Source organism: Cervus elaphus, chromosome 14 (genome assembly GCF_910594005.1).
Source record: "Cervus elaphus chromosome 14, mCerEla1.1, whole genome shotgun sequence".
Classification (NCBI taxonomy): Eukaryota; Metazoa; Chordata; class Mammalia; order Artiodactyla; family Cervidae; genus Cervus; species Cervus elaphus.
In genome coordinates, this window is record NC_057828.1 from 49,010,207 (window position 1) to 49,036,307 (window position 26,101).

General features: G+C 51.9%; 1 protein-coding gene across 5 annotated transcripts in view; it reads left to right on the plus strand.

Moving 5' to 3' along the window:
- ACOT7 (acyl-CoA thioesterase 7) overlaps positions 1 to 26,101 on the plus strand; it is a 97,987-nt gene that overhangs the window by 17,649 nt on the left and 54,237 nt on the right. For 3 of the 5 annotated variants that reach the window (XM_043923615.1, XM_043923609.1, XM_043923612.1), the window contains exon 2: positions 22,658 to 22,775. In XM_043923615.1, coding sequence (XP_043779550.1) covers positions 22,658 to 22,775 — 118 coding nt within the window. Of the gene's footprint in view, positions 1 to 12,508; positions 12,607 to 16,756; positions 16,899 to 22,657; positions 22,776 to 26,101 lie in introns of those variants that run through there. The other 2 variants (XM_043923613.1, XM_043923614.1) reach the window with 2 other exon arrangements.

The following is a 26,101-nucleotide window of genomic DNA, read 5'->3' on the forward strand; positions in this document are numbered from 1 at the left end:
TGTTGCCTATTTTTTCAGTTGGCTTGTGTTTTTATTATTGAGTTGTAGGCGTTCCTTCTGTATTTTTTTTTGGCTGTGCTGCATTGTCTGGCAGGATCTTAGTTCCTTTCCTGAGCAGGAATTGAACCCGGGCCCTGGGCAGTGAAAACACAGAGTCCTAAACACTGGACTGCAGGGAGGTCCCTCCTTCTGTACTCTAGATACAGATCCCTTCTCAAGTGTATGGGTTGCAGCGGTTTTCTTCCATTCAGTGGGTTGTCTTTTCGCTTTTGATTATTATCTCTTGAAGCACAGAAGCTTTACAGTTTTGATGTTTCTCTTTGTTGTTGCTGTTGCTGCTTGTGCTTCTGTTGTCCTCTCTAAGGGCATTGCCAAACCCAAGTCCCAGAGCTCCCGTGTGTTTTCTCTGAAGCGTTTTATGGTTTCAGCTCTTACATTAGGGCTTGGACCTTTTTCCACTTCTTCCTCAGAGATGGTGTGAGGTAAGGGTCCAGTTCAATTCTTCTGCCTGTGGACTGAGAGAGAGGTGCTGAGTGGCCGGGTTACTGGTCATGGTCATAGGCTGATTAGTGGTACAGTGAAACCACAAACCTCCTGACTGTTCGCCTGTGGCTTCTTCCAGCTTCTCCCAGCTTGCTTTGAACTCTGTTTTCCAGGTTCGTTGATCCCTGACCCTGAGGACAGAACCCAGAAATCCATGAGTCACAGTACAGGGCATGCCCTGTGGGATGTGGTGTAGATGTTATCGTGCATCAGTTCCTTGAGAAGAGGACAGTCTGTGTGTGATCTGTGTATGAGGTCTCTGAGATCTGTGTCTCTCTGTTCCCACTCGCCTCCCTGAGCACTACCCCTGCCCCCACTGGCTTTTCTACGGCCTTGCTCCAGGTCCTCTTCTCCCCCTTCCCTGGGTTGTTCTGTGACTAGCCTGTCCCGTGGCAGGGGCTGGCTCTTGCTGTCTGGGCCTCCCAAGGGGCAGGTCTCCGCTGGGGACCTTCCCAGGGCCAGGCCACACAACCCAGACCCCTTGGTGCCCTGAATCTGACCCCTTCAGACCTCAGGGCACAGAGGTTCAGGTTTGTGGCAGGCCAGGGGCCAGCTGGCATGACTGGCCGCCTAAGCCGTGTTTCAAACATTGAGAGTTGGAAGGTGAAAAGACAACCCTCAGAATGGGAGGAAATAATAGCACATGGAATCACTGACAAAGGATTAATCTCCAAAATATACAAGCAGTTCATACAGCTCAATACCAGAAAACCCAACAGCTCAATCAAAAATTGGGTAGAAGATCTAAACATTTCTCCAAAGAAGACATACAAATGGCTAATAAACATATGAAAAGATGCTTAGCATCACTCATTATTAGAGAAATGCAGATCAAAATTACAGTGAGATACCACCTCACAGCAGTCATAATGGCCGTCATCAAAAAAATCTACAAACAATAAATGCTGGTGAGGATGTGGAGAAAAGGGAACCCTCTTGCACTGTTGGTGGGAAAGTAAATTGATAGAGTCAGTGTGAAAGACTGTATGGAGAGTGCTTAAAAAACTAGGCATAGAAGTACTGTATGACCCAGCAATCTGACTACTGGACATAAACTCTGAGAATACCATAATTGAAAAAGACACATGTACCCCAGAGTTCATTGCAGCACTATTTGTAATAGCTGGGGCGTGGAAGCAACCTAAATGTCCATTGACAGATGAATGGATAAAGAAGCTGTGGTACATATATACAGTGGAATATCACTCAGCCGTAAAAAAGGAACACATTTAAATCAATTCTGATGAGGTGGATGAACCTAGAGCCTTTTATACAGGGTGAAATAAGTCAGAAAGAGAAAAACAAATATCGTGTCTTAACACACACATATGGAACCTAGAAAGATGGTACTGATGAACCTATCTGCAGGGCAGCAGTGGAGATGCAGACATAGAGAACACACTTGTGGACCCAGTGTAGGAAGGAGAGGGTGGGACGGATTGAAAGAGTGACATTGAAACATGTACATTACCATATTTAAAATAGCTAGCCAGTGGGAGTTGGCTGTGTGATGCAAGGAGTTCAAACCTGGTGTTCTGTGACAACCTGAGAGGGGTGCAGTGGGGTCGGAGGTGCGGGGGAGGTCCAAGGGGGCGGGAACATAGGTATAACCTATGGCTGATTCATGTTGATGGATGGCAGAAACTAACACAATAGTGTAAAGCAGTTCTCCTCCAATTAAAAATAAAATAAAAAATAGAAAAAGAGATGGAAAAAAAACAAAACAAGCAAACCAAAAAAGAAACCTTGAGAGTTGGGAAGCTGCAGGTGGTGGAGTGTCAGAGAAGTCGGAAGATCGGAGGTAGCTGTCAGACTGGGAGTGGACGTGTCCAGGAGAGAGAACTTCCTTCAGAGACTAACTGTCCCTCCTCCTGACTGTGCTGGGAGCAGAGCATCCCACCAGCTATGGGGTTGCAGCCCTATGCCCTGGAGGCAGCACCCACGTCCTGAGTTGACACTTTGTTCCCATCTGCTCCCTGCGTCCTATGTGCGTAGGAATCACCCTTGCTTTACCGATGGGGAAACTGAGGGCAGGAATGACCTTGAATGACGTTCACTAGGTCAGCACAATGGTCATTGGATGCCTCATCGCCTGCCCTGACCTGCCTTGACCAGGCTAGATGCTGCTAAAGTGTGGAACTGGTCAATGGAGACAGCCCTGACCTGCCAGCTGGCCTGGACATGGCTGTTGCTTACTTTTGGTTTATGAGTGGGTGGTGATTAAAAGGCTTGTTGTTGTTCAGTTGCCAAGTCATGTTTGGCTCTTTGCAACCCCATGGACTGCAGCACAGCCAGCTTCCCTGTCCAACCTCCTGGAGTTTGCCCAAGTTCACGTCCACTGAATCGGTGATGCCATTCAACCATCTCATCCTCTGTTGCCCCCTTCTCTGCCTTCAATCTTTCCCAGTATCAGGGTCTTTTCCAATGAGTCAATTCTTCGCATCAGGTATCCAGAGTATTGGACCTTCAATTTCAGCATCAGTCCTTCCAATGAGTACTCAGGACTGATTTCCTTTAGGATTAAAAGGTTCAGGTGTGATTTATCTCCCATACTCAGCATAAGGCCGAGAGCTTCTCTGCACCTCAGGTGCCTAGAGAAAAGTGCACTTCTGGTACCCCAAAGGCCTGGCTGTTGTGCTCACTGACCAAGTGCTTGTAAGACTGCCCTGGGGTCTGGGAAGGCTGTTTCCCCCCTGTGGAATTTGGTGGGTACCCGAAGGGCTCCTGGTGTGTGTGCCTGTCTGGCACCCAGGAATGGGGGCTGGGGAACACCTGAGGGTGGGGATCTGTTCCCTCAACCAGTTCTGGCCTGTCCTGGCAACATTCAGGCCACTGGATGGCGGCGGAGGTGGCGGGGAGGATTGGTGAGGGCGTGTATGGGATGGGGAGATGGGCCATGCCTCTCCACCTATTCAAAGTCTAAGCTTCAGGTTTCAGCCTCTTCTGGAGCCAACTACATATTCCATTACCTTCTAGGGACTTAGCAGGTGGAAACCTTAGCCTTGTAACTGATCAGGACGAGCTGGGGTGGGGAACATCCTTTGCAGTAAACACCACACTTTTTTTGTTTGTGTTTCTTTGCTATTCTGGTGCTGTGTTCATTCAGGTGTGGCTTTGTGATATTGTGATTTATAATAAGAAATACATATTTGGTCTATGTCCCTGTTTCTGGCAGAGTCTAAAACCCTTGGCATTTCCTAAATGATGAGAGTGATAAAGGTGTCTTAATGTTGGTAACAAACCCCTTTCAATCACACCCGAGCTTATGTTAATGAGGTGACTTTCAGAAAGTACCGAAGGGTGGAAGCCTTAGGTGATTGTAGGCTTGGAACTTCAGTCCCAGCCCCCTGACCTCCAGGGAGGGGAGAGGGGCTGCTGGGTGAATCAGTGATTGAATCAGTGACCAATGATGGGATCAATCAGGCTTTTGTTGTGAAGTCCCCATAAAAGCCCAAAAGGATGGGGTTCAGGGAGCTGGGCTGGAGAACCTGTGGAGATTCAGATTCGTCCTGGAGAGCAGGTGGATGCTCTGCCTCCCACATGCTTCTGCCCTGCCTGTCTCTTCATCTGGCTGATGATGACTTATATCCTTTAATGTCCTTTGTAGTAAGATGGTGATCTCATGAGTGAATGGGTCTCCTGAGTTCTGTGAGCCTCTGTAGCAAATTAATCAAACCCAAGGAGGAGTTTGGTGGAAACTGTAACTGGTCTGTAACACAAACAACAGCCTGGACTTGGGATTGGTGTGCAGGGTGGTGGGTGGGGTCTGATGCTGTCTCCAGGTTGTTCTTTTTCAGTCGCTAAGTTGTGTCTGACTCTTTGCAGCTCCAGGGACTGCAGCACGCCACGCTTCCCTGTCCTTCACTATCTCCTGGAGTCTGCTCACACTCGTGTCTGTTGAGTCGGTGATGCCATCCAACCATCTCATCCTCTGTTGCTCCCTTTTCCTCCTACCCTCAATCTTTCCCAGCATCAGAGTCTTTTCCAATAAGTCAGTTCTTCTCATCTGGTGGCCAGAGTTTTGGAGCTTCAGCATCAGTCCTTCCAGTAACTATTCAGGATTGATTTTCTTTAGGATTGACTGATTTGATCTCCTTGAAGTCCAGGGGACTCTCAAGAGTCTTCTCCAACACCACAGTTCAAAAGCATCAATTCTTTGGTGCTCAGCTTTCTTTTTTCTTCAACTCTCACATCCATACATGACTACTGGAAAAGCCATAACTTAGTCTAGACAGACTTTTGCCAGCAAAGTGCTACCTCTGCTTTTTAATGTGCTGTGTAGGTTTGTCATAGCTTTTCTTCCAATGACCAAGCGTCTTTGAATTTCATGGCTGCAGTCCCCTTCCACAGTGATTTTGGAGCCCAAGAAAACAAAATCTGCCACTGTTTCCATTGTTTCCCCATCTATTTGCCATGAAGTGATGAGATCGGATGCCAAGATCTTCATTTTTTGAATGTTGAGTTTTAAGTCAGTGTTTTCACTCCTCTTTCATCCTCATCAAGAGGCTCCTTAGTTCCTCTTTGTTTTCTGCCATTAGAGTGGTGTCATCTGCATATCTGAGGTTGTTATTTCTTCCTGCAATCTTGATTCTAGCTTGTGATCCAGCAGCCTGTCATTTCACATGTTCTCTGCATAGAAGTTAAATCAGTAAGTGACAGTATACAGGCTTGGCGTACTGCTTTCACAATTTGTAATCACTCCATTGTTCCAACTGTTGCTTCTTGACCTGCATACTGGTTTCTGACCTGTGTCCAGGAAGAGAGTCAGAATCAAGTTGACTTGTAGGACACCCAGCTGGGGTCTGAGAACTGCTTGGTGGTGGGCATAATACCCCCACCCCAACCTTATCCCCGTGTCATAATTGGTGACCAGAACTTCAGGCTTGTGTTTGGCACTCAGACTTGTTTTGCTTTTTTTTTGTTTGTTTGTTTGGCTGGGAAAATAATTTTGTTTGGGGGAGTGGCAGGGGTCCAGCTTCAGAACTCCTGCACTTGCTTCTTGGTGCCTCTGGCCCTGGTGACCTTGAGCATGTGGATGTTCATGGTCCAGCTCAGGAGCCACACTCACCACCATGACAGTGTTGCTGCTTGGGCATCACTCTGTGGACACTGACCCCTGAAGCAGGGGGACAGGTGCGTGCACGTTGGAACTCTAACAGCTAAATGGCTTTTGGTGCCCTGTGGTGTCTCAGGAGACCCGATCCTATTTGATTGTCATTCTGTGCTTCCTGTAATGACAGGCTGGTCCCATCTTGTCATAACAGTGGGACTCTTAGCCAGCATGGAGTTGGTCTAAGTGGCCTGCGTCATCTGAGAAGTAGTAGGAACAGTCTAACCTCTCAACTTGTGGGATCTTAGTTCCCTGACCAGGGATTGAACCTTCGGCCTTGGCAGTGAGAATGAAAAAGTGAGTGTGTTAGTCAGTCAGTTGTGTCCAACTCTTTGTGTTTAGGCCACCATGGACTGTAGCCCGCCAGGCTCCTCTGTCCATGGAATTCTCCAGGCAAGAATACTGGAGTGGGTTGCCATTCCCTTCTCCAGGGGATCTTCCTGACCCAGGAGACCCTGGGTCTCCTGCATTGCAGGCAGAATTTTTACCATTTGAGCCGCCCAAGTCCTAATTGCTGGTCTGCCAGGGAAATCCTAGTGGGAATAGTCTTATCTCAGCCATAGTGGTGATAATTTAGTGGACTTGATTTTGTTTGTAATTGTTCCCATATACCTACTAAGTTTTTTTTTGTTGTTAGTCAGTTGCTCAGTCATAATAGACTCTTTGCCACCCTATGGACTGTAGCACACTAGGCTTCCTTGTCCTTCACCATCTCCCGAAGTTTGCTCATATTCATGTTCATTGAGTCGATAATGCCATCCAACCATTTCATTCTCTGTCACTCACTTCTCCTCCTACTTTCAATCTTTTGAAGCATCAGGGTCTTGTCTAATGAGTCAGCTCTTTGCATCAGGTGGCCAAAATATTGGAGCTTCAGCTTCAGCATCAGTTCTTCCAATGATATTCGGAGTTGATTTCCTTTAGGATTGACTGGTTTGATCTCCTTGCTGTACAAGGGACTCTCAAGAGTGTTCTCCAGCACCACAGTTTGAAAGTATCAGTTCTTTGGTGCTTAGCCTTCATTTTACTTTTGTTTTTAGATAGTTTATATGGAAGAGAGTGAATTGAATTCCTAGTTTTGTAGGAAGTCTCTACAGTCTTCTACCGTGCCCATGCCACGTTGTGTCCCCTCAGGGTTTAGTGGGAGCTCCTGCCGCTCTGCGTCCTCGCCAGTGTCTGGCGTTGTCACATCGGGATCTTGGCTGGTAGGGTGAGTGTGAGTGGTAGCTTGTTGTCGTTTGAGTTTGCGATTCCCTGGTGACCTGTGACACAGGCATCTTTCTCACGTGCTTATTTGCCATCTGTGTGTCTTCATTTATGAGGCGTCCCTCCAGATCGTCTGCTCGTTTTCATGCTGGATTGTTGGTTATTGGATACATGTCCTTTATCAGACACGTGGTTTATAAATATTTTCTCCTTGTCAGTGCTCGTCACTCCTCTGCTAGCAGCGCCTCTGTTGATTGTGTCCTCTGGCCAGCCCCGGAGCTCAGTGTCCCTGGCTTCTCTTAGGTCCCGGAAGTCCTTGGAGGGTGTCACAGCTTCAGGGAACTCTCAGATCTCCATGGACCCTCCAGGTTACAGGTGAGAAAACAGCCCAGAGGGACAGTGGCTGACTTAGGGGCACGTGGCTGGTGTGGCCGAGCCGCAGCTTGAACCCTGACCGCGTCTCCTGGGCCAGCTTGCCCTTGGCATTTCCACACTGGCTTTCTGGGGGAGCCGTCTGCTGACGTGGTCTGCGGGTGATGTCTGGCAGGATGGGCTGTTCGATGCCCAGGATATTGGGCAGGGCTGGGGTTCTAGAGGCTGAGAGGGTTGCCCTTATTCTGTCCTCAGCCCCTTCACGATCTGCTCCAGCTTCTGCATCCCCCAGACCTCCAGGACAGTGTCTTTGGAGGGCACCCTCCTCAATTCTCAAGGATGTCTGGGAGCCCCTTACACAATGAGACTGGGTGTCACCGTGTGGACCACTGGCCGTGTTCTGCCTGACTCTGGGGAAGTCCTCAGGGCCTGCTGGGCTGCTCCTGGGGGCTTCACTGTGGATCCCATGGGCTGAGAGGGCTGTGATTGGTGCCTGGTGGAGCCTGGCATGCTGGCCTGGTAGGGCTCTTAGTGAGGCCATACCTGGAGCTCCAGGGCAACCTGGCCGCCTCCTTCCTACTTGTGGTCCTGAAGCTGGTGGCTGAGACGCTCTTGGAAATGGACTGAATGCCAGTAAACTCTCGTAGATTCAGTGACTGAGTAGAACCCCTAGGTGTTTGCTACCAGCACATGATTCTTCACACAGCAGCTGTTGGGGTGGGTGGTTGGGGTATTTATTTATTTCATTATTGACATAATTTATGTTACTGTACACATTTAAAGTGAGTGACTTGATCCATTTGGACATATGTAAACACTTGAAAAATCATCACCATCATCAAGATCATGAGCACAGCCATCATTTTAAGAGTTTCTTCTCATCTCCTGATAATCCCACCCTCCTTCCTAGGCACCCACTGACCCACTATCCCTGTAGACTAGTTTGCATCTTCTAGAATGTTAAAGAGGAGAGTGAAAGAGGAGAGTGAAAAAGCTGGCTTAAAACTCAGCATTCAGAAAACAAAGATCATGGCTTCTGGTCTCATTACTTCATGGCAAATAGATGGTGAAACAATGGAAACAATGACAGACTTTGTTTTTTGGGGCTTCAAAATCACTGCAGATGGTGACTGCAGCCATGAAATTAAGAGACACTTGCTCCTTGGAAGAAAAGGTATGACAAGCCTACACAACATATTAAAAAGCAGAGACATTACTTTTCCAACAAATGTCTGTCTAGTCAAAGCTGTGGTTTTTCCAGTTGTCATGTATCGATGTGAGAGTTGGACCATAAAGAAAGCTGAGTGCTGAAGAACTGATGTTTTTGAACGGTGGTGTTAGAGAAGACTCTTGAGAGTCCCTTGGACTGCAAGGAGATCAAACCAGTCCATCCTAAAGGAAATCAGTCCTGAATAGTCATTGGAAGGACTGATGCTGAAGCTGAAGCTCCAGTACTTTGGCCACCTAATGGGAAGAACTGACTCATTGGAAAAGACCCTGATGCTGGGAAAGATTGAGGGCAGGAGGAGAAGGGGACGACAGAGGATGAGATGGCTGAATGGCATCACCGACTTGATGGACATGAATTTGAGCAAGCTCTGGAAGTTGGTGATGGCCAGGGAAGCCTGGCGTGCTGCAGCCCATGTGGTCGCAGAGAGTTGCACACGACTGAGCAACTGAACTGAATTGAGAGTGTTGTAGGAGTGGAGCCATGCAGTCAGAGCTCTTTTCTGTCCACCCTCTCCTCTTTTGCTTGGTGTGATCATTTTGAGATTCCCCTGTGTTGCTGTAAGGACCAGCATTCGTTCCTTTTTTTGCCAAGTAGCATTCCCTTGCATGGGTGGATGGACCTCGGTCTGTCATCCGTTCATCTGTGGATGGGCATTTGAATCGTGTCCAGCTGTGGGCTGTTACAGGAAACGCTGCCATGAGCAGTGGTGTGCAGGCCTCTGAGGGGACATACTCAGGGGGCAACACTGGATGGGATGGTAGGTCTAGGTGTAACTGTTTAAGAAACTGCTGGACTGTGTCCCCAGGTGGTTGTGCATTTCGTGTTTGTTTCCTGCTTGTTTCCAGCAGCCCCTGGGAGTCCCGGTTTCTCCACAGCCTTACGAGTACTTGGTACAGTCGGGCTTTTCTGTTTTAGCCATGCTGCGGTGTGAGAGGATCTCACGGTGGTGTTAATCTGCAGTTTCCTAATGTCTAACAGTGTCGAGCATAATTTCATGTTTGTGTTTGTCACCTCCGTATCTTGTTTAGCCAAGTGTCTGCTCAGGTCTTTTGCCCATTTAAAAAAATTGCAGCTTTGGTTTTCTCACCGTTGGGAGTTCTTTATGTCCCCAGAGTGTATCTCTGCCCCTCCCAGCTTTCTCTGCCTTTGGAGGTGGGCTTCCATGGGAGGAAAGTGAAAGTGTTAGTCACTCCTTCTTTTCTGACTCAGTGCGACCCCGTGGACTGTAGCCTTCCAGGTTCCTCTGTTCATGGAGTTTTTCAGGTAAGAATACTGGAGTGGGTTGCCACTCCCTTCTCCAGGGGATCTTCCCGACTGAGGGATCGAACCCGGGTCTCTCACACTGCAGGCAGATTCTACCATCTGAACCACCAGGGAAGCCGTGGAAGGAAACTGGCCTCCAGTTCTAGGAAAAGCCATTCAGCTCTCTGCTCACCTTCTCTCCTGGGTGCCTACCATCAGTTGGGCCAGTTGATTCTCTGAGCTCCAGGACCTTGTCTCTCACTTCCTGCCTTTCTCCTTGGTGACTCGGTGTAGCCCCTACTCCCTGGGCAGGTGTGAGGCAGGTGGGCGGAAGCATGCTGTCTTCTCCACCTTCTTCAGCTTCCAGATGACCTTGAGAGCTGAAGGACATAGTGGTTATTTCCCCACAAACTGCACCCCAGACACAGCCTCCTGGGTGTTTTCATTCCCTACCTCCCTTCCCCAGTCCCTGGAAACTGCCGGTCTACTGTCTGCGTGTCTCTAGGATTTGCCTGTTCTGGGTATTCTATATCAGTGGACTCATATACTAAATGGTCTTTTGCATGACTGGCTTCTTTCGCTTAGCATAACGTTTCAGAGTTCATCCATGTTTTGGTGTTGTTGAGGAAAGTAACTAATAAACAGTGTATAACAGGAATAGGAAAGAGTTTGATTTGAGCCAAACTGAGGACTGTAGCCCAGAAGCCAGCCTCTCAGATTGCTCTGAGAATCTGCTGCGGAGAAGCAGGGTTTTCAGCACAGTTTTCTGTCTTGTCAGAACAGAGAACATCAAGTCAAGGAGACCTTCCCTCTGGTTTCAGAAAACCAGATCCCCACGTACCCAGGCCATCAGTGTGGCCTTGGCACCTGGGAAGGGAGTCTAACTGTTGAAGGAGTAATGAGCATTGGCGTCCCAGGGAGGAGGTGTTTAATCCTTATTTTTCTTTATTTATCTGGCTTCTCTGGGTCTCAGCTGCAGCCAGCAGGATCTTCCATCTTCAGCCGCGGCATTGGAACTATTTGTTGCAGCATGTGCCATCTATTTCCCCAACCAGGGATCAAACCCAGACCCCTGGAATTGAGAGCTCAGAGTCTTAGCCAGGGACCACCAGGGAAGTCCCCATGCTTTATTTTGAACATGAACTCTCTTTACTTCCGGTCAGCGCACCCTTTCCTTTAGTAATTAGAGCAGGCGCACAGTGTTTGTCTGCTAGACCACAAACAGGCTTTTCTAGTCAGCATAGAATGCAGGGTAACTCATGTATAAGCCAGAATGACTTCCCCAGACCCCAACACGTGAACATTCCTTTTATCAATGTGTATCAGTACTGCATTCCTTTTTATGGTCAAATAATGGTCCATTGTGTTGATGGACCATATGTTATTTATCCGATGATGGATACCTGGGTTTCCACCTTTTGGCTATTATGAATAATGTTTCAATGAACCTTTCCCAGACATCTGGTTTTGCCATTTAAAATGGTTGTTGGTTAATTTAATAGAAAGGAAATAGCACCTTATGGTTGTTCAGCTTCAAAATTGTTTACTCATATAGCTAAACTGGCATCAGATGGTTCTCTTTGTGGAAAGGTCTGCTCATGGCTGGAGTCCAGTGGTGGTGGAGGCCTGGTCCAGCCTCCCTGACAGGACTGAGCTGCGGGGGGCTGGGTTTAGACAGTTAATTTTGCATCATTTCTTACAGATTTTCTCCCCTCCCTGAATTCTGTTTTTCTCTAATTTAAAAAGAAAAAAAATCTAAGTTCCACTGGGTTTAGCTTGTATCTCTCTCTAGGTTTTAAGTAGTTGATGCTGCGTATCATTTAGTGGCTCATTCTCCAAATGTGAAACATGTCTTGCCTCCAGCGATGCTTCGTTTCAGTCTTAATCTGTGGTTTGTCTAAAAGCACTTCTCTAGATAGCCTTGTCTCAGTTGTGGATCTCAGTCCACTTCCCATGTCTCATGGTCCTGTGCTCACATCACATGCCATGTGAATCCTTACCATGCCATTGGTAGATGTATCATTCAGAAAGCTCTTCAGGTACAGGTTGATATCAGGATTCTCCGTTTGCTCCATTGAGGACTGTTGCATCTTTAAGCCAGTCTTGTAATGAACTTACAACCTGGTGGGGCAAATGGTGCCTGCTTCTCTTGTTGGTGTGGGGTCATAATCGTCAAGTTCCCTGCATCACCTGGTTGGTGTATAGGGGAGTTGGGGAGGGCAGTTGTTGACCTTCACAGAGCCGCGCAGGCTGCCTCCCCCAACCCGGCCTTCCTTCCCGGATCGGTACCCCTGGTGTCTTCTGGTTCTGACTGTTCGGGGCCTGCCACCCTTCCTGCCTTCCTCCTGGGTAGAAGCTGGGGCTTGAACCGGCTAACTTCCAACATCTCTTTCTACTCCAATTTCTTACGATTTTACAGGATTTTCAGAAGTCAAGGAGGGAGTTCCTTGGCTGCCCAGTGGTTAGGACACAGCACTTTCACTGCTGAGGGTCTAGGTTCAATCCCTGGTTGGGGAAGGAAGATTCTGCAAATCTGGTGACACAACCAAAAAACTTAAAAATAAAAAAACAAAAATTTGAACAAAAAAGGTCAGGGAACCTGCAGTATTTGGAGTGTTTGGATGGGCTTCTGGGCACCGCCCCTTATCTGGGGAGGGGGGTGCCCAGCCTGCCATGTGGAGAGGGAAGCCACGGTTGCTTAGGGAGGCAGCAATGCCCCTATGTGGGACCGGCCGAGTCCAAAGGGCACTGCTCCAGGCCAGGGAGCCCTCTCTAAGCCCATCTGGTCTTTGGGAGGGACCGTGGAGGCTGTGGACGCCATGCTCTTGGTCTGGCGAGCTGTGCCCCTCTCAGCCTTCCGGAGGCGCACCAACCAGGCCCGACTCAGAGAGAAGGCCAGGATGTGAGTTGGGAGCCATGGGGAAACTGTGGGGCAGCCGGGGTGGGGTGTCTGGGGGACCCTGGCCTGAGCGCCAGGGTGGGTGGGACTGGCAGGCCTCGGCATGTGGCTCTGGAGGATGGGCCAGAGTGGGCATCCGGGGCCTTGGGGCCTTCTTTCTAACCTGAGGTTGAGAGAGGGACTAGACCAGACCGAGCGTGTGGGGCGCCCAGAACCTCTGAGGTGGCTCATGTCCCGAGCCGCCTGTGGTCCAGGGGAGGGGAAGCGGGGAGGGCCGGAGGAGGGGGTCCCCGCTGATCCGAGGGGACCAGGGCCCTGGGCGGGTGGGGTGGGGATGGCGTCTGTCCACTCTGCATCCCCCAGGGGCCAGTTCAGCGTCTGACATGCATACCCGGCGTGGGACCCTGCGGTAAGCAGGTTGGCCCAGCCCTGCCGGATAGAACCTGTTCCAGGGGCTGTGGGCAAATCTTGCTGGGGAAGGTCTGTCGTCCTGGCCGGGACCTGTCAGGCTGTGTGGGTGGGGAGGCTCGTGGGAGAGGTTTCGTCCTAGACTCAGCCCTGATTCCCCTCCAGGTGGACATTGTGGGTGTGGTGGGCGGGCCCCTCACCTGCCTGCCCAGCTCCAGGCTCTGGGCATCCTGAGGTAGGCCCAGCTGAGGGTAGCCTTGCCACTTCCTCCCAGGCTGGGAGCCTTCCTCCCTGTGGAACCGGGGGCTGTGGTGCTGGTCAGGCTGGGATGTTCTTAATCAGTCTGGAATGCTCTTTCTCTCTTTTGCATAAAGGTGGGACCACTAGTGCCTTTAGTGAGAATCCACCTGTATATTAGGAAGGCCCCCGGGAAGGAGGCGAGGGCACTTTGCCTCTGACAGGGAGTCTCTATGGGCCCGAGTGGCAGGCTGCCTTTGCCAGGCCCCATCAGGGCCATGTCCTGACCTGACCTCTTAATAACAGAGTCTGCGCAGGCTAGCTGGACAGGTGCCTGGGAGCCGAGCCAGGATGACAGTTTTTATGAAGGACGCCCTTGAGTGGGTGGGTTCATTCATTCATGCCGCCCATCATGGTGCCTGGGTGACTGTGGCTCTGCAGGGATGACATTGTGTCTGGGTGACACTCAGGACACGTCCAGCCTCCTCTCCCCTGGCTGCTGCCTCGCCTCAGCACCAGGGCCTCTCTGCCAGCTGGTCCTCTTTCCCCAGACCCAGCTGGGGGAGACAGGAGAAGCTAGTGCACCTCAGCAGTGGGGAGGAGGGTCTGTGTGGTGGGGGCAGGGGGTCAGCCAGGAGGGGGCTGAACAGCCATCTGCCTCTCTGCCAGGTTCAACAGCCCCTACCACTCAGGGTGAGCTTGGGGGCCAGGTTTCAGATGCCAGCTCCTCTGCATCTGATGGGACCTCTCCCTCTGTCTCATTTACCCTGGCTCATGACACCCCCTCCACCACTTCTGTCTGAGTGTCAGGAAGCTTTGGGTCCAGGCCTGGGGCTTGGCCTTAGTCCCCGGTGCTGACTGGGGAGGGCACCTGTGCCTTCTAGATCTCAGGGCAACAGGAGCAGGAGGGCTAGATATCCTTCTCTACTGTTGTTATATACAAGATGAGGTTTCTATGACAACTGGCTTTCGGTAGGCTTCTCGGGCTGGTGAAGTGTCCCCTTCCTGGTTCGATTGGGCAGCCCAGGAAGCCAGGGTGCTTCCCGCCAGGCCAAGGGGTCGGGACCGTCCTTGCAGTCGGAGAGGGCGGGTGAGTCGGCTGCAGCTGGCCCCTTGCCTCTCTCTGGACCTGGGATGTCCCAGCCCACATGGCTTCCCAGCTAAGCAGGTACCAACCACCAGTTGTGGGATCTCCCCCCGTGTGGGGACCCCTGTGGCAGATGGGGTCAGGTGGTAGGGGGACTCGGCCCCTGTGTGCAACAGACTGGCTGGCTTCATGCAGCCGGGGGCACCCAGGCCTGGCCCAGGTCTTGCTGACCTTGAAGGTTAGGTGGTTAACTGAAGCCGGGACGGGGACTCTGGCCTCTGGATATCCACGTGGGCTCCTGGCGGGGTCATATCATGGGTGCCCTGGGAAGTTGGCAGCGAGGCCTGGCACTCACCCACCTGGCTCCAGCGCCCAAGTTGCCCGCCTGGTGCTTTCCTTTCTCCTGCTAGCAGATTTCTGCGGTTGGGCCAGGCGCTGCTCAGCTTCCTGTCTGCTCCGTTCAGGGTGCTCTGGGTTTTTGGGATCAGTGGGGCTGGGTGGGTCACCTGCACTGGTTCATTCTTGTGTCCAGCTTTGGGGCCTAGGAGGGTCCCAGGGCCTCTTTGGCGGCCCAGCTGTTTCTCCCCCCTTGCCTCCTCTGGGGTCTTTGGGGGTTGAAGGAGCTTTGCTGGAACCTTCTTAGGCAGCAAATTGGAGAGAACAAGCAGTACCATACAGCCTTCTGTTGGGCAGAGTCCCCCACACATAGGAAGATGGGGTGTTCATATGTGCCTGACTCTGGCCTTCAGGGCCCCATGATGGAGACTGCCGGGTGTGAACCAGCCCACGTGCCCTCAGCCCATGTGGTCCTCCTGGCATGTGGGTGCCCCCAGATGAGCCTGGAGCTCCTTTCTCACCAGCAGTGGCAGACCCTACCCTGTCAGTCTCCTCCCTGGCCCGCCTTCGGACTCCTGTTCAGATCCTGCTTTATGGATGCTCCCGCCACGGGCACCTTCTCAACTGCCACCTGCAGCTCCAAGGCAGGAGTGGCGCTCTGCCCAACAGTCCCTGTCCTGACTTGCCGTTGCCTCTCTGGTTTGAGCCTCATTCAGCAGGGACAGGTCCAGGGAGCTTCTGGCACAATCCGTGAGGCGTGGTTAGAGCTGGCTGCCCTGTGGGAACCCGCCTGGACCCAGCAAACCCAGTGGTTCTGCCCATGTTTGGGTGCTGGCGGAAACACCATGAGGACTTCATGTGTCCTGGAAATTGGCTGGACTTGGCCCTGCCACCTTCTCCTTCAGACAGTTCTGCTTTCACCGTTGGGTAAAGGAAACAGCCCCCTTGCCCCACCTCCCCCAGTTCCCATGGAGCTCATGTGGAAGTGTTCAATTTTAGCACTGAGATTTTCCTATCAGAGTCGAAGATGTTGGCCTCATGCTGGGGGGCTGTGGGCAGGGTGGGCAGGGGGCAGTCATCAGTGGAGCTGCCACCAAGGCTGCTGGGGGGCCTGGCCTGGGCTGGCTGGACTGGGGAGCAGGACCTAAGCTGGCTGTAGGCCGTGGGGGCTCAGTCCGGCCGCTCACTGCTGCCTTTTGGGGGTGGTGCTCAGGCCACCCGGGCAGGGGCCTCAGGCCACATGTTGTCTGGGTTTCTTGGTGTCACTGTAACACATGACCACACCTGGGTGGCTTAAAACACAGAAATGCGTACGTTTTCACATCTGGAGGCCACAAGTCCCATACCAGGGGTTGGCAGGGCCATGCTCCTTTGAAAGCTCTCGGGGTAGGGCCTTTCTTTCCTTGTCGAGCATCCGGGCTGCAGGCAGGGCCCATGTGTCGTGTCTTGTCTTGTCGAAGCGTCACTCCGGTTTCTGCCTCCGTGTCACGTGGCCTTTTCCCCTGGTGTGTCCAGATTTCCATCTTCTTCTAAGGACACCAGTCATGGGAACACGGCCCTGATAACAACCTCATCTTAACTTGACCACATTTGCAAACACCTTGGTTCCAAATCAGATCACGGTCACAGGTTCTGGGGTCAGGGCTTTAGCTGATCTGAATTGTGTCAGGGGACACAGTTCAACCCCGTCCAGAGGCTCCGGGTGGGGTGTGGCCCGGCCCGGCCTTGGGGGACCAGGAGGAGCAGAGGGACAGGGCCTGCCCTCAGGACACACAGATGTATGGGGAGCAGGGTGGCTCCTCCGGCCTCCCCATCGTCTCTTGCCTGCAGTCCGCTCCTGGAATGGCCTCTCCCACTCTGTTCCCCTGCCTCTCTCCCGCCCACAGGAACCAGCAGAGATGGTAGCCTTGCTGCGGTGAGTTCAGAGAAGGCTTTGCTGAGCACCTTTGTTTCAGCTGTGCTTTGAATAAATTTTAAAGACTGGATTTATTAATATTTGACATGGTTGACATGGTTTCGTGGGGCTGGTGGGATCTTTGCTCCCCGACCTAGGATTGACCCACACTCCCTGCATTGGGAGCAGAGTTTTAACCACTGGACCATCACTGAAGTCCTTTCACATGGTTTTAAATTTAGAAGGCACAGAGGCTGGTTCCCCTCTCAGGGGCACTGGAAGCTTCTGGTTTCCCGGGCCTGCCCCCAACGGTGGTCTCCACCGGGCCTGCAGGTATGGTCACCCGTCTCCCATCATTTTGAGCCTTTTCTCATCTAACAGGGCTTCTCTGAGACCCTGCCTCCCTCTTGCTTGAGGCTGTGCACTCTGTGTCATGTGGGTGTAACTTAATCTAATGAGCCCCTCATTGGCGGATTTAGGACACAGCCAGCTTTTGCACGTAAAACAGCTTTTCAGTGAGTAACCTTGAACACGCTTGGTTTGGTCATGTGTGGAAACATCTGTAGGCTCAGTTCCTTTCGGTGGGATGTCTGGCTTAGAGCAGCCCATGTATATGGAGTTTGGGTGGATGACGATAAAGCTGGGTTGCTCTCCGGAATTTTGTGTCTACTTAGGCTCCCCATTCGTCCACGAGTTGCCTTTCTTCACGGGGCAGAGGTGGCATGTTGCTGGGACACACTGGTGCAGGCGAGGTGGAGGGAAGGTCCAGGTGGGCCCAGCCAGCAGCACTGGCCTGGGCAGGTGCAGCCTAGAGCCCCGAGAGGCAGTGGGAGATAGGTGAGGGAAGTTCCATATCCCTGAGGGCTTCAGAGGCCTCGCTAGGGAGTTGAATCTTTTTTTTTTTTTTTTCTGGTTGCCCCACGTGCCATGCGGGATCTTAGTTCCCTGACCAGGGATCGAACCCATGCCCCCTGCAGTGGACGTGCGGAGTCTCAACCACTGGACCGCCAGGGAAGTCCTGGGAGTTGAATATTTCTCCCGTAGAAGGGGCCCCGGAGGGTCTGGCGAGGCCGTGAACTCCTGCTTAAGAGAAGTGACTTTTGGGGCAGCGAGGTGAATGGTGGGCTTGGGTTGGGAGGCAAGACGTAGGCAGAGAAGCCCCTCCATCCGCAGCCCCCACTGTCTGTTGGGGGGACCACTGTCTGTTTCTGTATCTGCCGAGCTCTCCCGTCTCTGGGGTCTTCTTCGGAGATCCCAGCTCTCCTTGGAGCATCCCTTGTGCCCCACCCTCTGTCCATGGCTCACCTACACCCTCTCCAGGACTTGACCCAGGTGTCACTGCTTCTGAAGTCCTCCCGGCGCCCAGGTGGGTGTCTGCACCATCCGAAAGTGATTGTGACTCAGGTTTGTGCGGCTTCCTTCCTGCTCTTGTCATCAGCTTAGTGTCTGCTTCAGAGGTTAGCAGCGGGGAGGCGGTGTCTGCTTTGGTCAGCCGTGGGCCAAGCCCTGGCCAGCTCATCCTGTGGTTTGGGGCAGGAGTGGCTGGAATGGAGGGGGAGGGGTGGTGAGTGACAGGGTGACAGAGTGACATCCAGATGCCACTGCTGGGAGGGCAGGGAGAGAGGAAGATGGTGGCGAGGATCTTGGGGTGCGTAGGCCTGGTCACTGGAGGCAGCGTCCCTGCCACTGGCCAGCTGAGAGGACGTGGGGATGGGGGCACAGGAAAGGCTCCCTGGGCCAACGTCCACTTTTCCCTGGAGCTTCTGGGGTTCAAGGAGTGAGGGAGTTGCAGGTTGGCATGGGCAGAGGGGCAGAGAGAGGTGGAAAAGAGAATGGGGCCCACAGAGTCCCCCTCAGGATGGGCTCACACCCACCACCTGCTCTGCCGTCCTGAGCTGGCCTGCGTGGAGGCCTTTTCAGTCGGTGCTGCCAGTCAAATTCCAGGAGATTTCACATTAAACTCTGGATTGCTGGCTTCTCTAGAAAACCCAGAGCTTTGGTATCTTCAACTCAAACCCCTGCATGGCCGCAGCTGGTCAGCTGTGAGCACCAGTACCACCCCTTCACCTTCCTGACCAGAGACCAGTGGGCAGTGCCCTGTAGCATTGTGTGTGCTCCGCTGGGCTGTCTTTGCTTCTTTTTTAATAGAGAAGAGGAAAGTGAAATACTTTCCATATCCGTGTCTTTACTAAAAATGGGAAAGCAGGAGCTCCACCGAGGGGCCCCACGTTTCCCTGGCTGCCCTGGCCGCTCGCACTCCTGCCTGCCTGGAGGTGACACGCATTGTCGGGGTTCAGGGGGAAGTGAGTTGAGGAAGACCCTGCCCAGCAGCTCCAGAGCTCTTTGGAGGAAGGAGGGAATGGAGAGAGGGCAGGCGGGTGCAGGATCACAGCCCCGGCGGCATTGGGGTGGAGGCTGGGATGGAATCTTTGTGACGCCCTGGGGGAGGCATCTGATCTGGGGCCCCAGGGAGGGGCTGCCGGACCTGGGCTCTGGCCTTGTTTGAAGACCTGCAGAGCAGAGGCAGAATCAGGTCCCTGGGGAAGGCTTGCGTCTGTACCGTGCGGGTGCCAGCCGGCCTGGGAGCACTAGGACAGTCCTTGGGCAGGACCCGGGGTGACCAGGACGAGGGGGTGGGGGTGGGCCTGTAGCTCAGTGCCCAGGGGCCCCTCCGGAGTTAGTGGGATTTGGTGCTGTGGGGTCCATCCGGACCCCCAGTGTCACAGGGTGGCTCCAGGCTCTGTCCCTTGTCCTCCCCAGCCCCTCCCTCCTCGGCCCTCCCGGATGTGAGCACTTCCTCCTTGGCCTTGGGGCCCACTGTTTGCTCTCCCTGGCCCTGCGCCAGCCCGGCGTGCACAGCTCCACTTTACAAACAGGCAGAGATAAGTCGGGCTCCCCAGACGCAACCCCTGGTTCCTCTGGGGAAGGCAGCGTGGTGAAGAATCCTTTCAGTCCTCCCCTGTCTGGATTCCCGCCTGGCCCTTGGGCCTATGGGTAGAGGTGGACCATCCGGTCTTTACTAAGTTGAAAACAAATGCAAAGGGAAGAGTTTGATATGGTCGTTTTGTTATTTGAATCGGCTACCTCTTAAACGAAAAAAAGAGAGAGAGCTTAATGGTAAGCGAGAATTTTTAAAACTCAAAACATTAAAAATATTTTTTACAACTTTTTTTATTAGAGGTTACTTTTTGAGCAGTTTTTATTTTTGCTGGATCCTAGTTCCTCACAGTGGAAGCAGTCCACACCCCTGGACACCAGGGAAGTCCTCAAAGCAGCTGTAGTTTCACAGCAAAACGGAGAGGAAAGTGCAGAGGTTCCCCACATACCCTCTGCCCCATATGCACAGCCTCGGCCTTTATCAGCACCCCCCAACAGAGAGGTACATCTGTCGCAGTCGATGAACCCACAGTGACACCTCAGTATCACACCACAGTCCACAGTTTACGTTGAGGTTCACTCTAGGAGTTGTACATGCTATGGACAAATGGGTAGTGATGTGTCCACCATTCCAGAATCATACAGAGTATTTTCACTGCCCTAAAAATCTTCTGCTCTGTCTTCTTATCCCACCCCCACCCCAACCTCTGGCAAACACTGACCTTGTTTTGTTCTTTTTTTTTTTTTTTTTTAGTATTTATTTATTCACCAGGCCTTAGTTACAACATGTGGAATATTTTAGTTGTGGCCTGTGGGATAGAACTCAGGCCCCCTGCACTGGGAACTCAGGAGTCTAAGCTACTGGACCACCAGGGAAATCCCAACACTGACTTGTTTTTTAAAAAAAAAATTATTTTTATTTTTGGCTGCACTGGGTCTTCAGTCCTTTGGAGGTCTGTGGCAGGCTCTCTAGTTGCGGTGCACGGGCTTCTCACTGCGGTGACTTCTCTTGTCGTGGAGCACAGGTTCTAGGGCTCTCAAGCTTCAGTAGTTGTGTGGCACAGGGGCTTAGTTGCCCTGATGGCATGTGGAATCTTCCCAGGCCAAGGATCCAACTCACCTCCCCTGCACTGGCGGCTTTCCTGGTAGCTCAGCTGGTAAAGAGACACGGGTTTGATCCATGGGTCGACAAGATCCCCTGGAGAAGGGTGTGGCAGCCCTCTCCAGTATTCTTGCCTGAAGAATCCCATGGACAGAGGAGCCTAGTGGGCTACAGTCCATGGGGTCGCACAGAGTTGGACACAACTGAGTGACTTGGCAGCAGGTGGTTAATAATGTTGAGTATCTTTTCATGGGCCTGTTGGCCATCAGTATGTCTTGTTTGGGAAAATGTCCATTCCATTCCTCTGCCCATTTTTTAATTGGATTGTTTATTTTGCTCTTGAATTTTATGAGTTCTTTGTGTATTTTGGATATTAATGCTTTATCGGATATATGATTTGCAGATACTTTCTCACATGTTTTCATTTTACTGATGACTTCCTTTGCTGTGCAGGAATCTTTTAGTTTGATGTAGTCTCACTTGTGTATTTTTTTCCTTCTTTAGCCTTTGTTTTTGATGTCAAATTGAAAAAAACATCGCTACGGCCTACGTCTTCTCCTAGGAGTTTTCTGGCTTTGAGTCTTATGTTCAAGTTTTTAATCTATTTTGAGTTGATTAAAAAATCTTTTAAAATGAGCATTTGAGAAGCCAAATGAGGCTCCTTTCCTGTGCTCTGGGGGTTCCCCTGGCCACTGCCTGGGCGACCGTGGCTGCTGCCCTTGAGCCAGTGATGCAGGTGAGAAGTAGGGGTCCTGAATGCCCCCCAGGCTGAAAGGGTGACTGTGGGGGTGGGCGACAGGTCCAGACAGCCTTCGGTCTCCCCAGAAAGTGGCATCGGTGACTGTATGCTGGAGGCTCCAGCCCTCCTGCGGTTTCTGGCTGGCGCTTAGAGAAGCAGGAGGAAGTGCTGGTGAGTGTTTGTGTCGCTGACTGTGTGCTAGGCTCCTTATCTGTGCCATCTTGTGATTCAGTCTTTCCCACACTCAAGTGCGGTGGTGCTGTTGTTCCCCTTTTTGGATGAGAATGTGGAGGTGGCTGGGTTTTGGCAGCTTGCTCAGGTCACCCAGCCAGTAAGCCTGGGAGTCGGGAACCATCTCTGAGGCTGCCTGGCTTAGCCTCCACGTCTGGAAGGAGCCAGACCGGGAGGGCATTGGAGTTCATGGCCCAGAGTCGGGGGTCCAGTCTCTAGGGTCACGCTGGCCAGCAGACTGGAGCAGGGTGGGTGAACCCAGATGATGCCGGGCACCTGGAAACTGCACACTCGCTCAGTGCCTGGTACCTGCCTCCAGGCCTGAGGCTAGTGGAGACAGAGTTCATCAGTCAGACAGACAGGTGTCTGGGAGAGGGCCAAGCTCTGTGGGGTTGCACCAGGCTGGCTTTCTGGGACTCCAGGGACTTCACAGGGCTTCCCTGCTGCTACCCTCTGCAAAGACATGGCTTTTCCTCTTGGGGAAATGGGGTGATTTCAGTCCCTCCTGACCTTGGGGAGTTCCCAGCTCTCAACTCCAGGAAACCCACCCCTTGGGCGCTCTCTTGGAGCCCTGGGGGCAGGCAGCAATCAGGTTTTGTCTTGTTGGTGAAGATCTGGATGCTGTGATGTTTCCAGTTCTCAGAATATCCATGACCACATGAGGCCAGCTCCTCTGGGACTCCTGACGGAGATGGTGGTCCTGGGAATGTGTCCTTTCTCCAAGGGGTCATAGCTTGTGTCCTTGTTCATTCAGCTCTGCGGGTCATTGTGGGTCCTGGGAGCCAGGAGGGGCAGGCATGCTGGGCGCGCCGCGGGGGCTGCCTCGATGTCACGGTCACAGCCTCTGCGGAAGGTCCTTGCCACCCCTTCCCGCCAGGGCCGGGCCCTCTCCCACTGGCCGGCTGGGTGCCTGGGCCCCAGGGCGGGAAAACCCCCTCTGCCCTCCCCTGCTGGTGGAAGCACGACCCTGCAGCCCCTTGTCTGGCCGTCAGGTCAGATCAGCACCCCACAGTGAGCAGACACGTGGGGAGTCCTTTTCCTTCTCTGGGAGCCATCAGGCCTTTGGAGGGCCTTCTTCCTGGGGTCACTGCTGTTCATGAGTGATATCCTGCCGGAGGCTCATCCTGCCTCTTCTCCCCCCAGGATCATGCGGCCGGATGATGCCAACGTGGCTGGCAATGTGCATGGAGGGACCGTCCTGAAGATGATCGAGGAAGCAGGAGCCATCATCAGCACCCGGCACTGCAACAGCCAGAATGGGGTAGGCGTCTGGGGACCCTCCGCCAGCCTGGCCAGGTCTCTGGGAGATCCAGACAGTCCCCTCCAGCCCTGTTGTACTCTGTGGGTTTGGGGCAGGAGTCTGGGTGGAGCCTGGGCCTGGGCCCTGCCCCTCCCTCTTCCCTGGGCCTTGAGGGCTTCCAGAAGCCCTGGCCCTGGACCAGGGACCCCTTGGATTGGCACTTGGTTTGGGGCTCATTGAAGAGAGGCTGGGAACCCCCAGAAACTAAGCTGAGAGACACCTTTTCAGCCCACTCCCTGTGTGTGGGGAAAGTTGTGGCTTCCTGAGTCTGAGAGGCCCCAGCACCTCAGAGCCTGTGTGGGCAGCAGTTAATCCTGGGTGTCACATTGCCTGCACCCAGATCTGTCCCCTGCTCGACCCACCCTGGGTCCACTGGCAAGTCTGGGGCTCTTCCCTTGGTGGCTCCTGGGCTGCAGGGCCCGCAGGCCTGCACCAGCTCCTGCCATGGTGCCTGTTCTCCGCCTGCCGCCCAGACAGAGCCAGACTTGCAGCTTTAGGGCTTCAGGGCAGCTGCCGGGCATGCAGCTTGTCAGGTCCTGACTGGCCCCCAGCCCCGTGGGGTCCTGACATTCTCTCTGAAGCCCGCCCTCGGGATCCTGTGGACCTCGGCCAGCCACCTGCCATGTCCCTGTCCTCTGATTCCACACTCGTGTGGACTGTGTTCATGGGTGTGCACCACTGTGAGGGTGCACTGTAAGGGTGTATGCGTGCAGAATGAACCAGGCTGGGGTAAGTGTGGGGGGTGGACGTGGGCCTGGGGGCCTCAGTGTGGGGAGGAGTGGGGTGAGGTTGCGTAGGACCCTGCTATGAGGGAGGGGCTCTCTTGCCTGCTGAGAGTTTAGATTGATTCAGCGCCCTTGAAGATCTGGGGCTAACCCGTCACATTCAGAGAGCGCCCCCTGGTGGCCGTGAGGAAGACAGGCCTGGACCTGAAGGTCCGGGGCTGAGGTGGGTGTCGAGCCCCTGAGAGAGACGGTGAGGGTCCAAGCCAGGCCTGGCAGGAGAGGCTGGCCGTAGAAAAGAAAAAGCCCCAGGACTGGGAGTGAGGGAGTAGAGGCTCAGGACGCTGTGTGCTGTTCAGTCGCTCAGTTGTGTCTGACTCTTTGCGACCCCATGGACCACACCACACCAGGCTTCCCTGTCCTTCACCATCTGCCAAAGCTTGCTCAAACTTGTGTCCATTGAGTTGATAATGCCATCCAACCATCTCATCCTCTGTCACCCCTTCTCCTGCCATCAATCTTTTCCAGCATCAGGGTCTTTTCCAGTGACTTGGCTCTTCGCATCAGGTGGCCAGAGTATTGGAGCTTCAGCTTCAACATCAGTCTTTCCAGTGAATATTCAGGATTGATTTCCTTTAGAATTGACTGGTTTGATCTCCTTGCTGTCCAAAGGATTCTCAAGAGTCTTCTCCAGCACCACAGTTCAAAAGCATCAGTTCCTTGGTACACAGCCTTCTTTATGGTCCAACTCTCACATATGACTACTGGAAAAATCATAGCTTTGACTAGATGGACCTTTGTCAGCAAAGTGATATCTCTCCTTTTTAATATGCTGTCTAGGTTTGTCATAGCTTTTCTTCCAAGGAGCAAGCGACTTTTAATTTCATGGCTGGAGTCACTGTCCGCAGTGTTTTTGGAGCCCAAGAAAATAAAGTCTGTCATTATTTCCACTTTTTACCCATCTGTTTGCCATGAAGTGATGGGACCGGATGCCATGATCTTCATCTTTTGAATGTTGAGTTTTGAGTCAGCTTTTTCACTCTCCTTTTTCACCTTTATCAAGAGGCTCTTTAGATCCTCTTTGGCTTTCTGTCATTAAGGTGGTGTCATCTGCATATCTGAGGTTATTGATATTTCTTCCGGCAATCTTGATTGCAGCTTGTGCTTCATCCAGTATGGCATTTTGCACGATGTACTCTGCATATAAGTTAAATAAGCGGGTGACAATATACTGCCTTGACATACTCCTTTCCCAGTTTGGAACCAGTCCGTTGTTCCATGTCCTGTTCTAACTGTTGCTTCTTGACCTGCATACAGGGTTTCTTAGGAGGTGGTCTGGTATTCTCATCTCTTTAAGAATTTTCCCAAGTTTGTTGTGATCTACACAGTCAGAGGCTTTAGCGTAGTCAGTGAAGCAGAAGTAGATGTTTTTCTGGCACTCTCTTGCTTTTTTTGTGATCCAATGGATGTTGGCAATTTGATCTCTGGTTCCTCTGCCTTTTCTAAATCCAGCTTATACACCTGGAATTCTCAGTTCACGCACTGTTGAAGCCTAGCTTGAAGGATTTTGAGCATTATCTTGCTAGCATATAAAATGAATGCAATTGTGTGGTAGTTTGGATATTTTTAGGCATTGTCCTTTGGGATAGGGATGAACACTGACCTTCTCCAGTTCTGTGGCCAGTGCTGAGTTTTCCAAATTTGCTGGCATATTGAGTGCAGCACTTTCACAGCATCATCTTTTAGGATTTGAAATAGCTCAGCTGGAATTTGATCATCTCCCCTAACTTTGTTTGTAGTAATGTTTCATAAGGTGCATTTTGACTCCATACTCCAAGATATCTGACTCTAGGTGAGTGACCATACCTTCATGGTTTTCCGGGTCCGTAAGACCTTTTTTGTACTGTTCTTTGTATTCCTGCCACCTTTTCTTAATCTTTTCTGCTTCTGTTAGGTCCTCACTGTTTCTGTCTTTTATTGTGCCCATCCTTGTGTGAAATGTTACCTTGGTATCTCTAATTTTCTTGAGGAGACCTCTGGTCTTTCCCATTCTGTTGTTTTCCTCTCTTTCTTTGCATTGTTCACGTAAGAAGGCTTCTCTTATTTCTCCTTGCTATTCTTTGGAACTCTGCATTCACATGGATATATCTTTCCCTTTTTCATTTGTCTTTTGCTTCTCTTCTTTTCTCAGCTATTTGTAAGGCCTTCTCAGACAACCATTCTGCCTTTTTGCATTTCTTTTTCTTGGGGATGGTTTTGGTCGCCACCTCCTGTATGAGCTCTTATGAACCTCTGTCCATAGGTCTTCAGGTACTCTATCAGATCTAATCCTTTTAATCTATTTGTCACTTCCACTGTATAATTGTAAGGGATTTGATTTAGATCAATCCTGAATAGTCTAGTGGATTTCCCAACTTTTTCAGTTAAGTCGAATTTTGCAATAAGGAGGTCATGATCTGAGCCACAGTCAGCTCCCAGTCTTTTTTTTTTGCTGACTGTATAGAGCGTCTCCATCTTCAGCTGCAAAGAGTATAATCAGTCTGATTTTGGTATTGACCGTCTGTT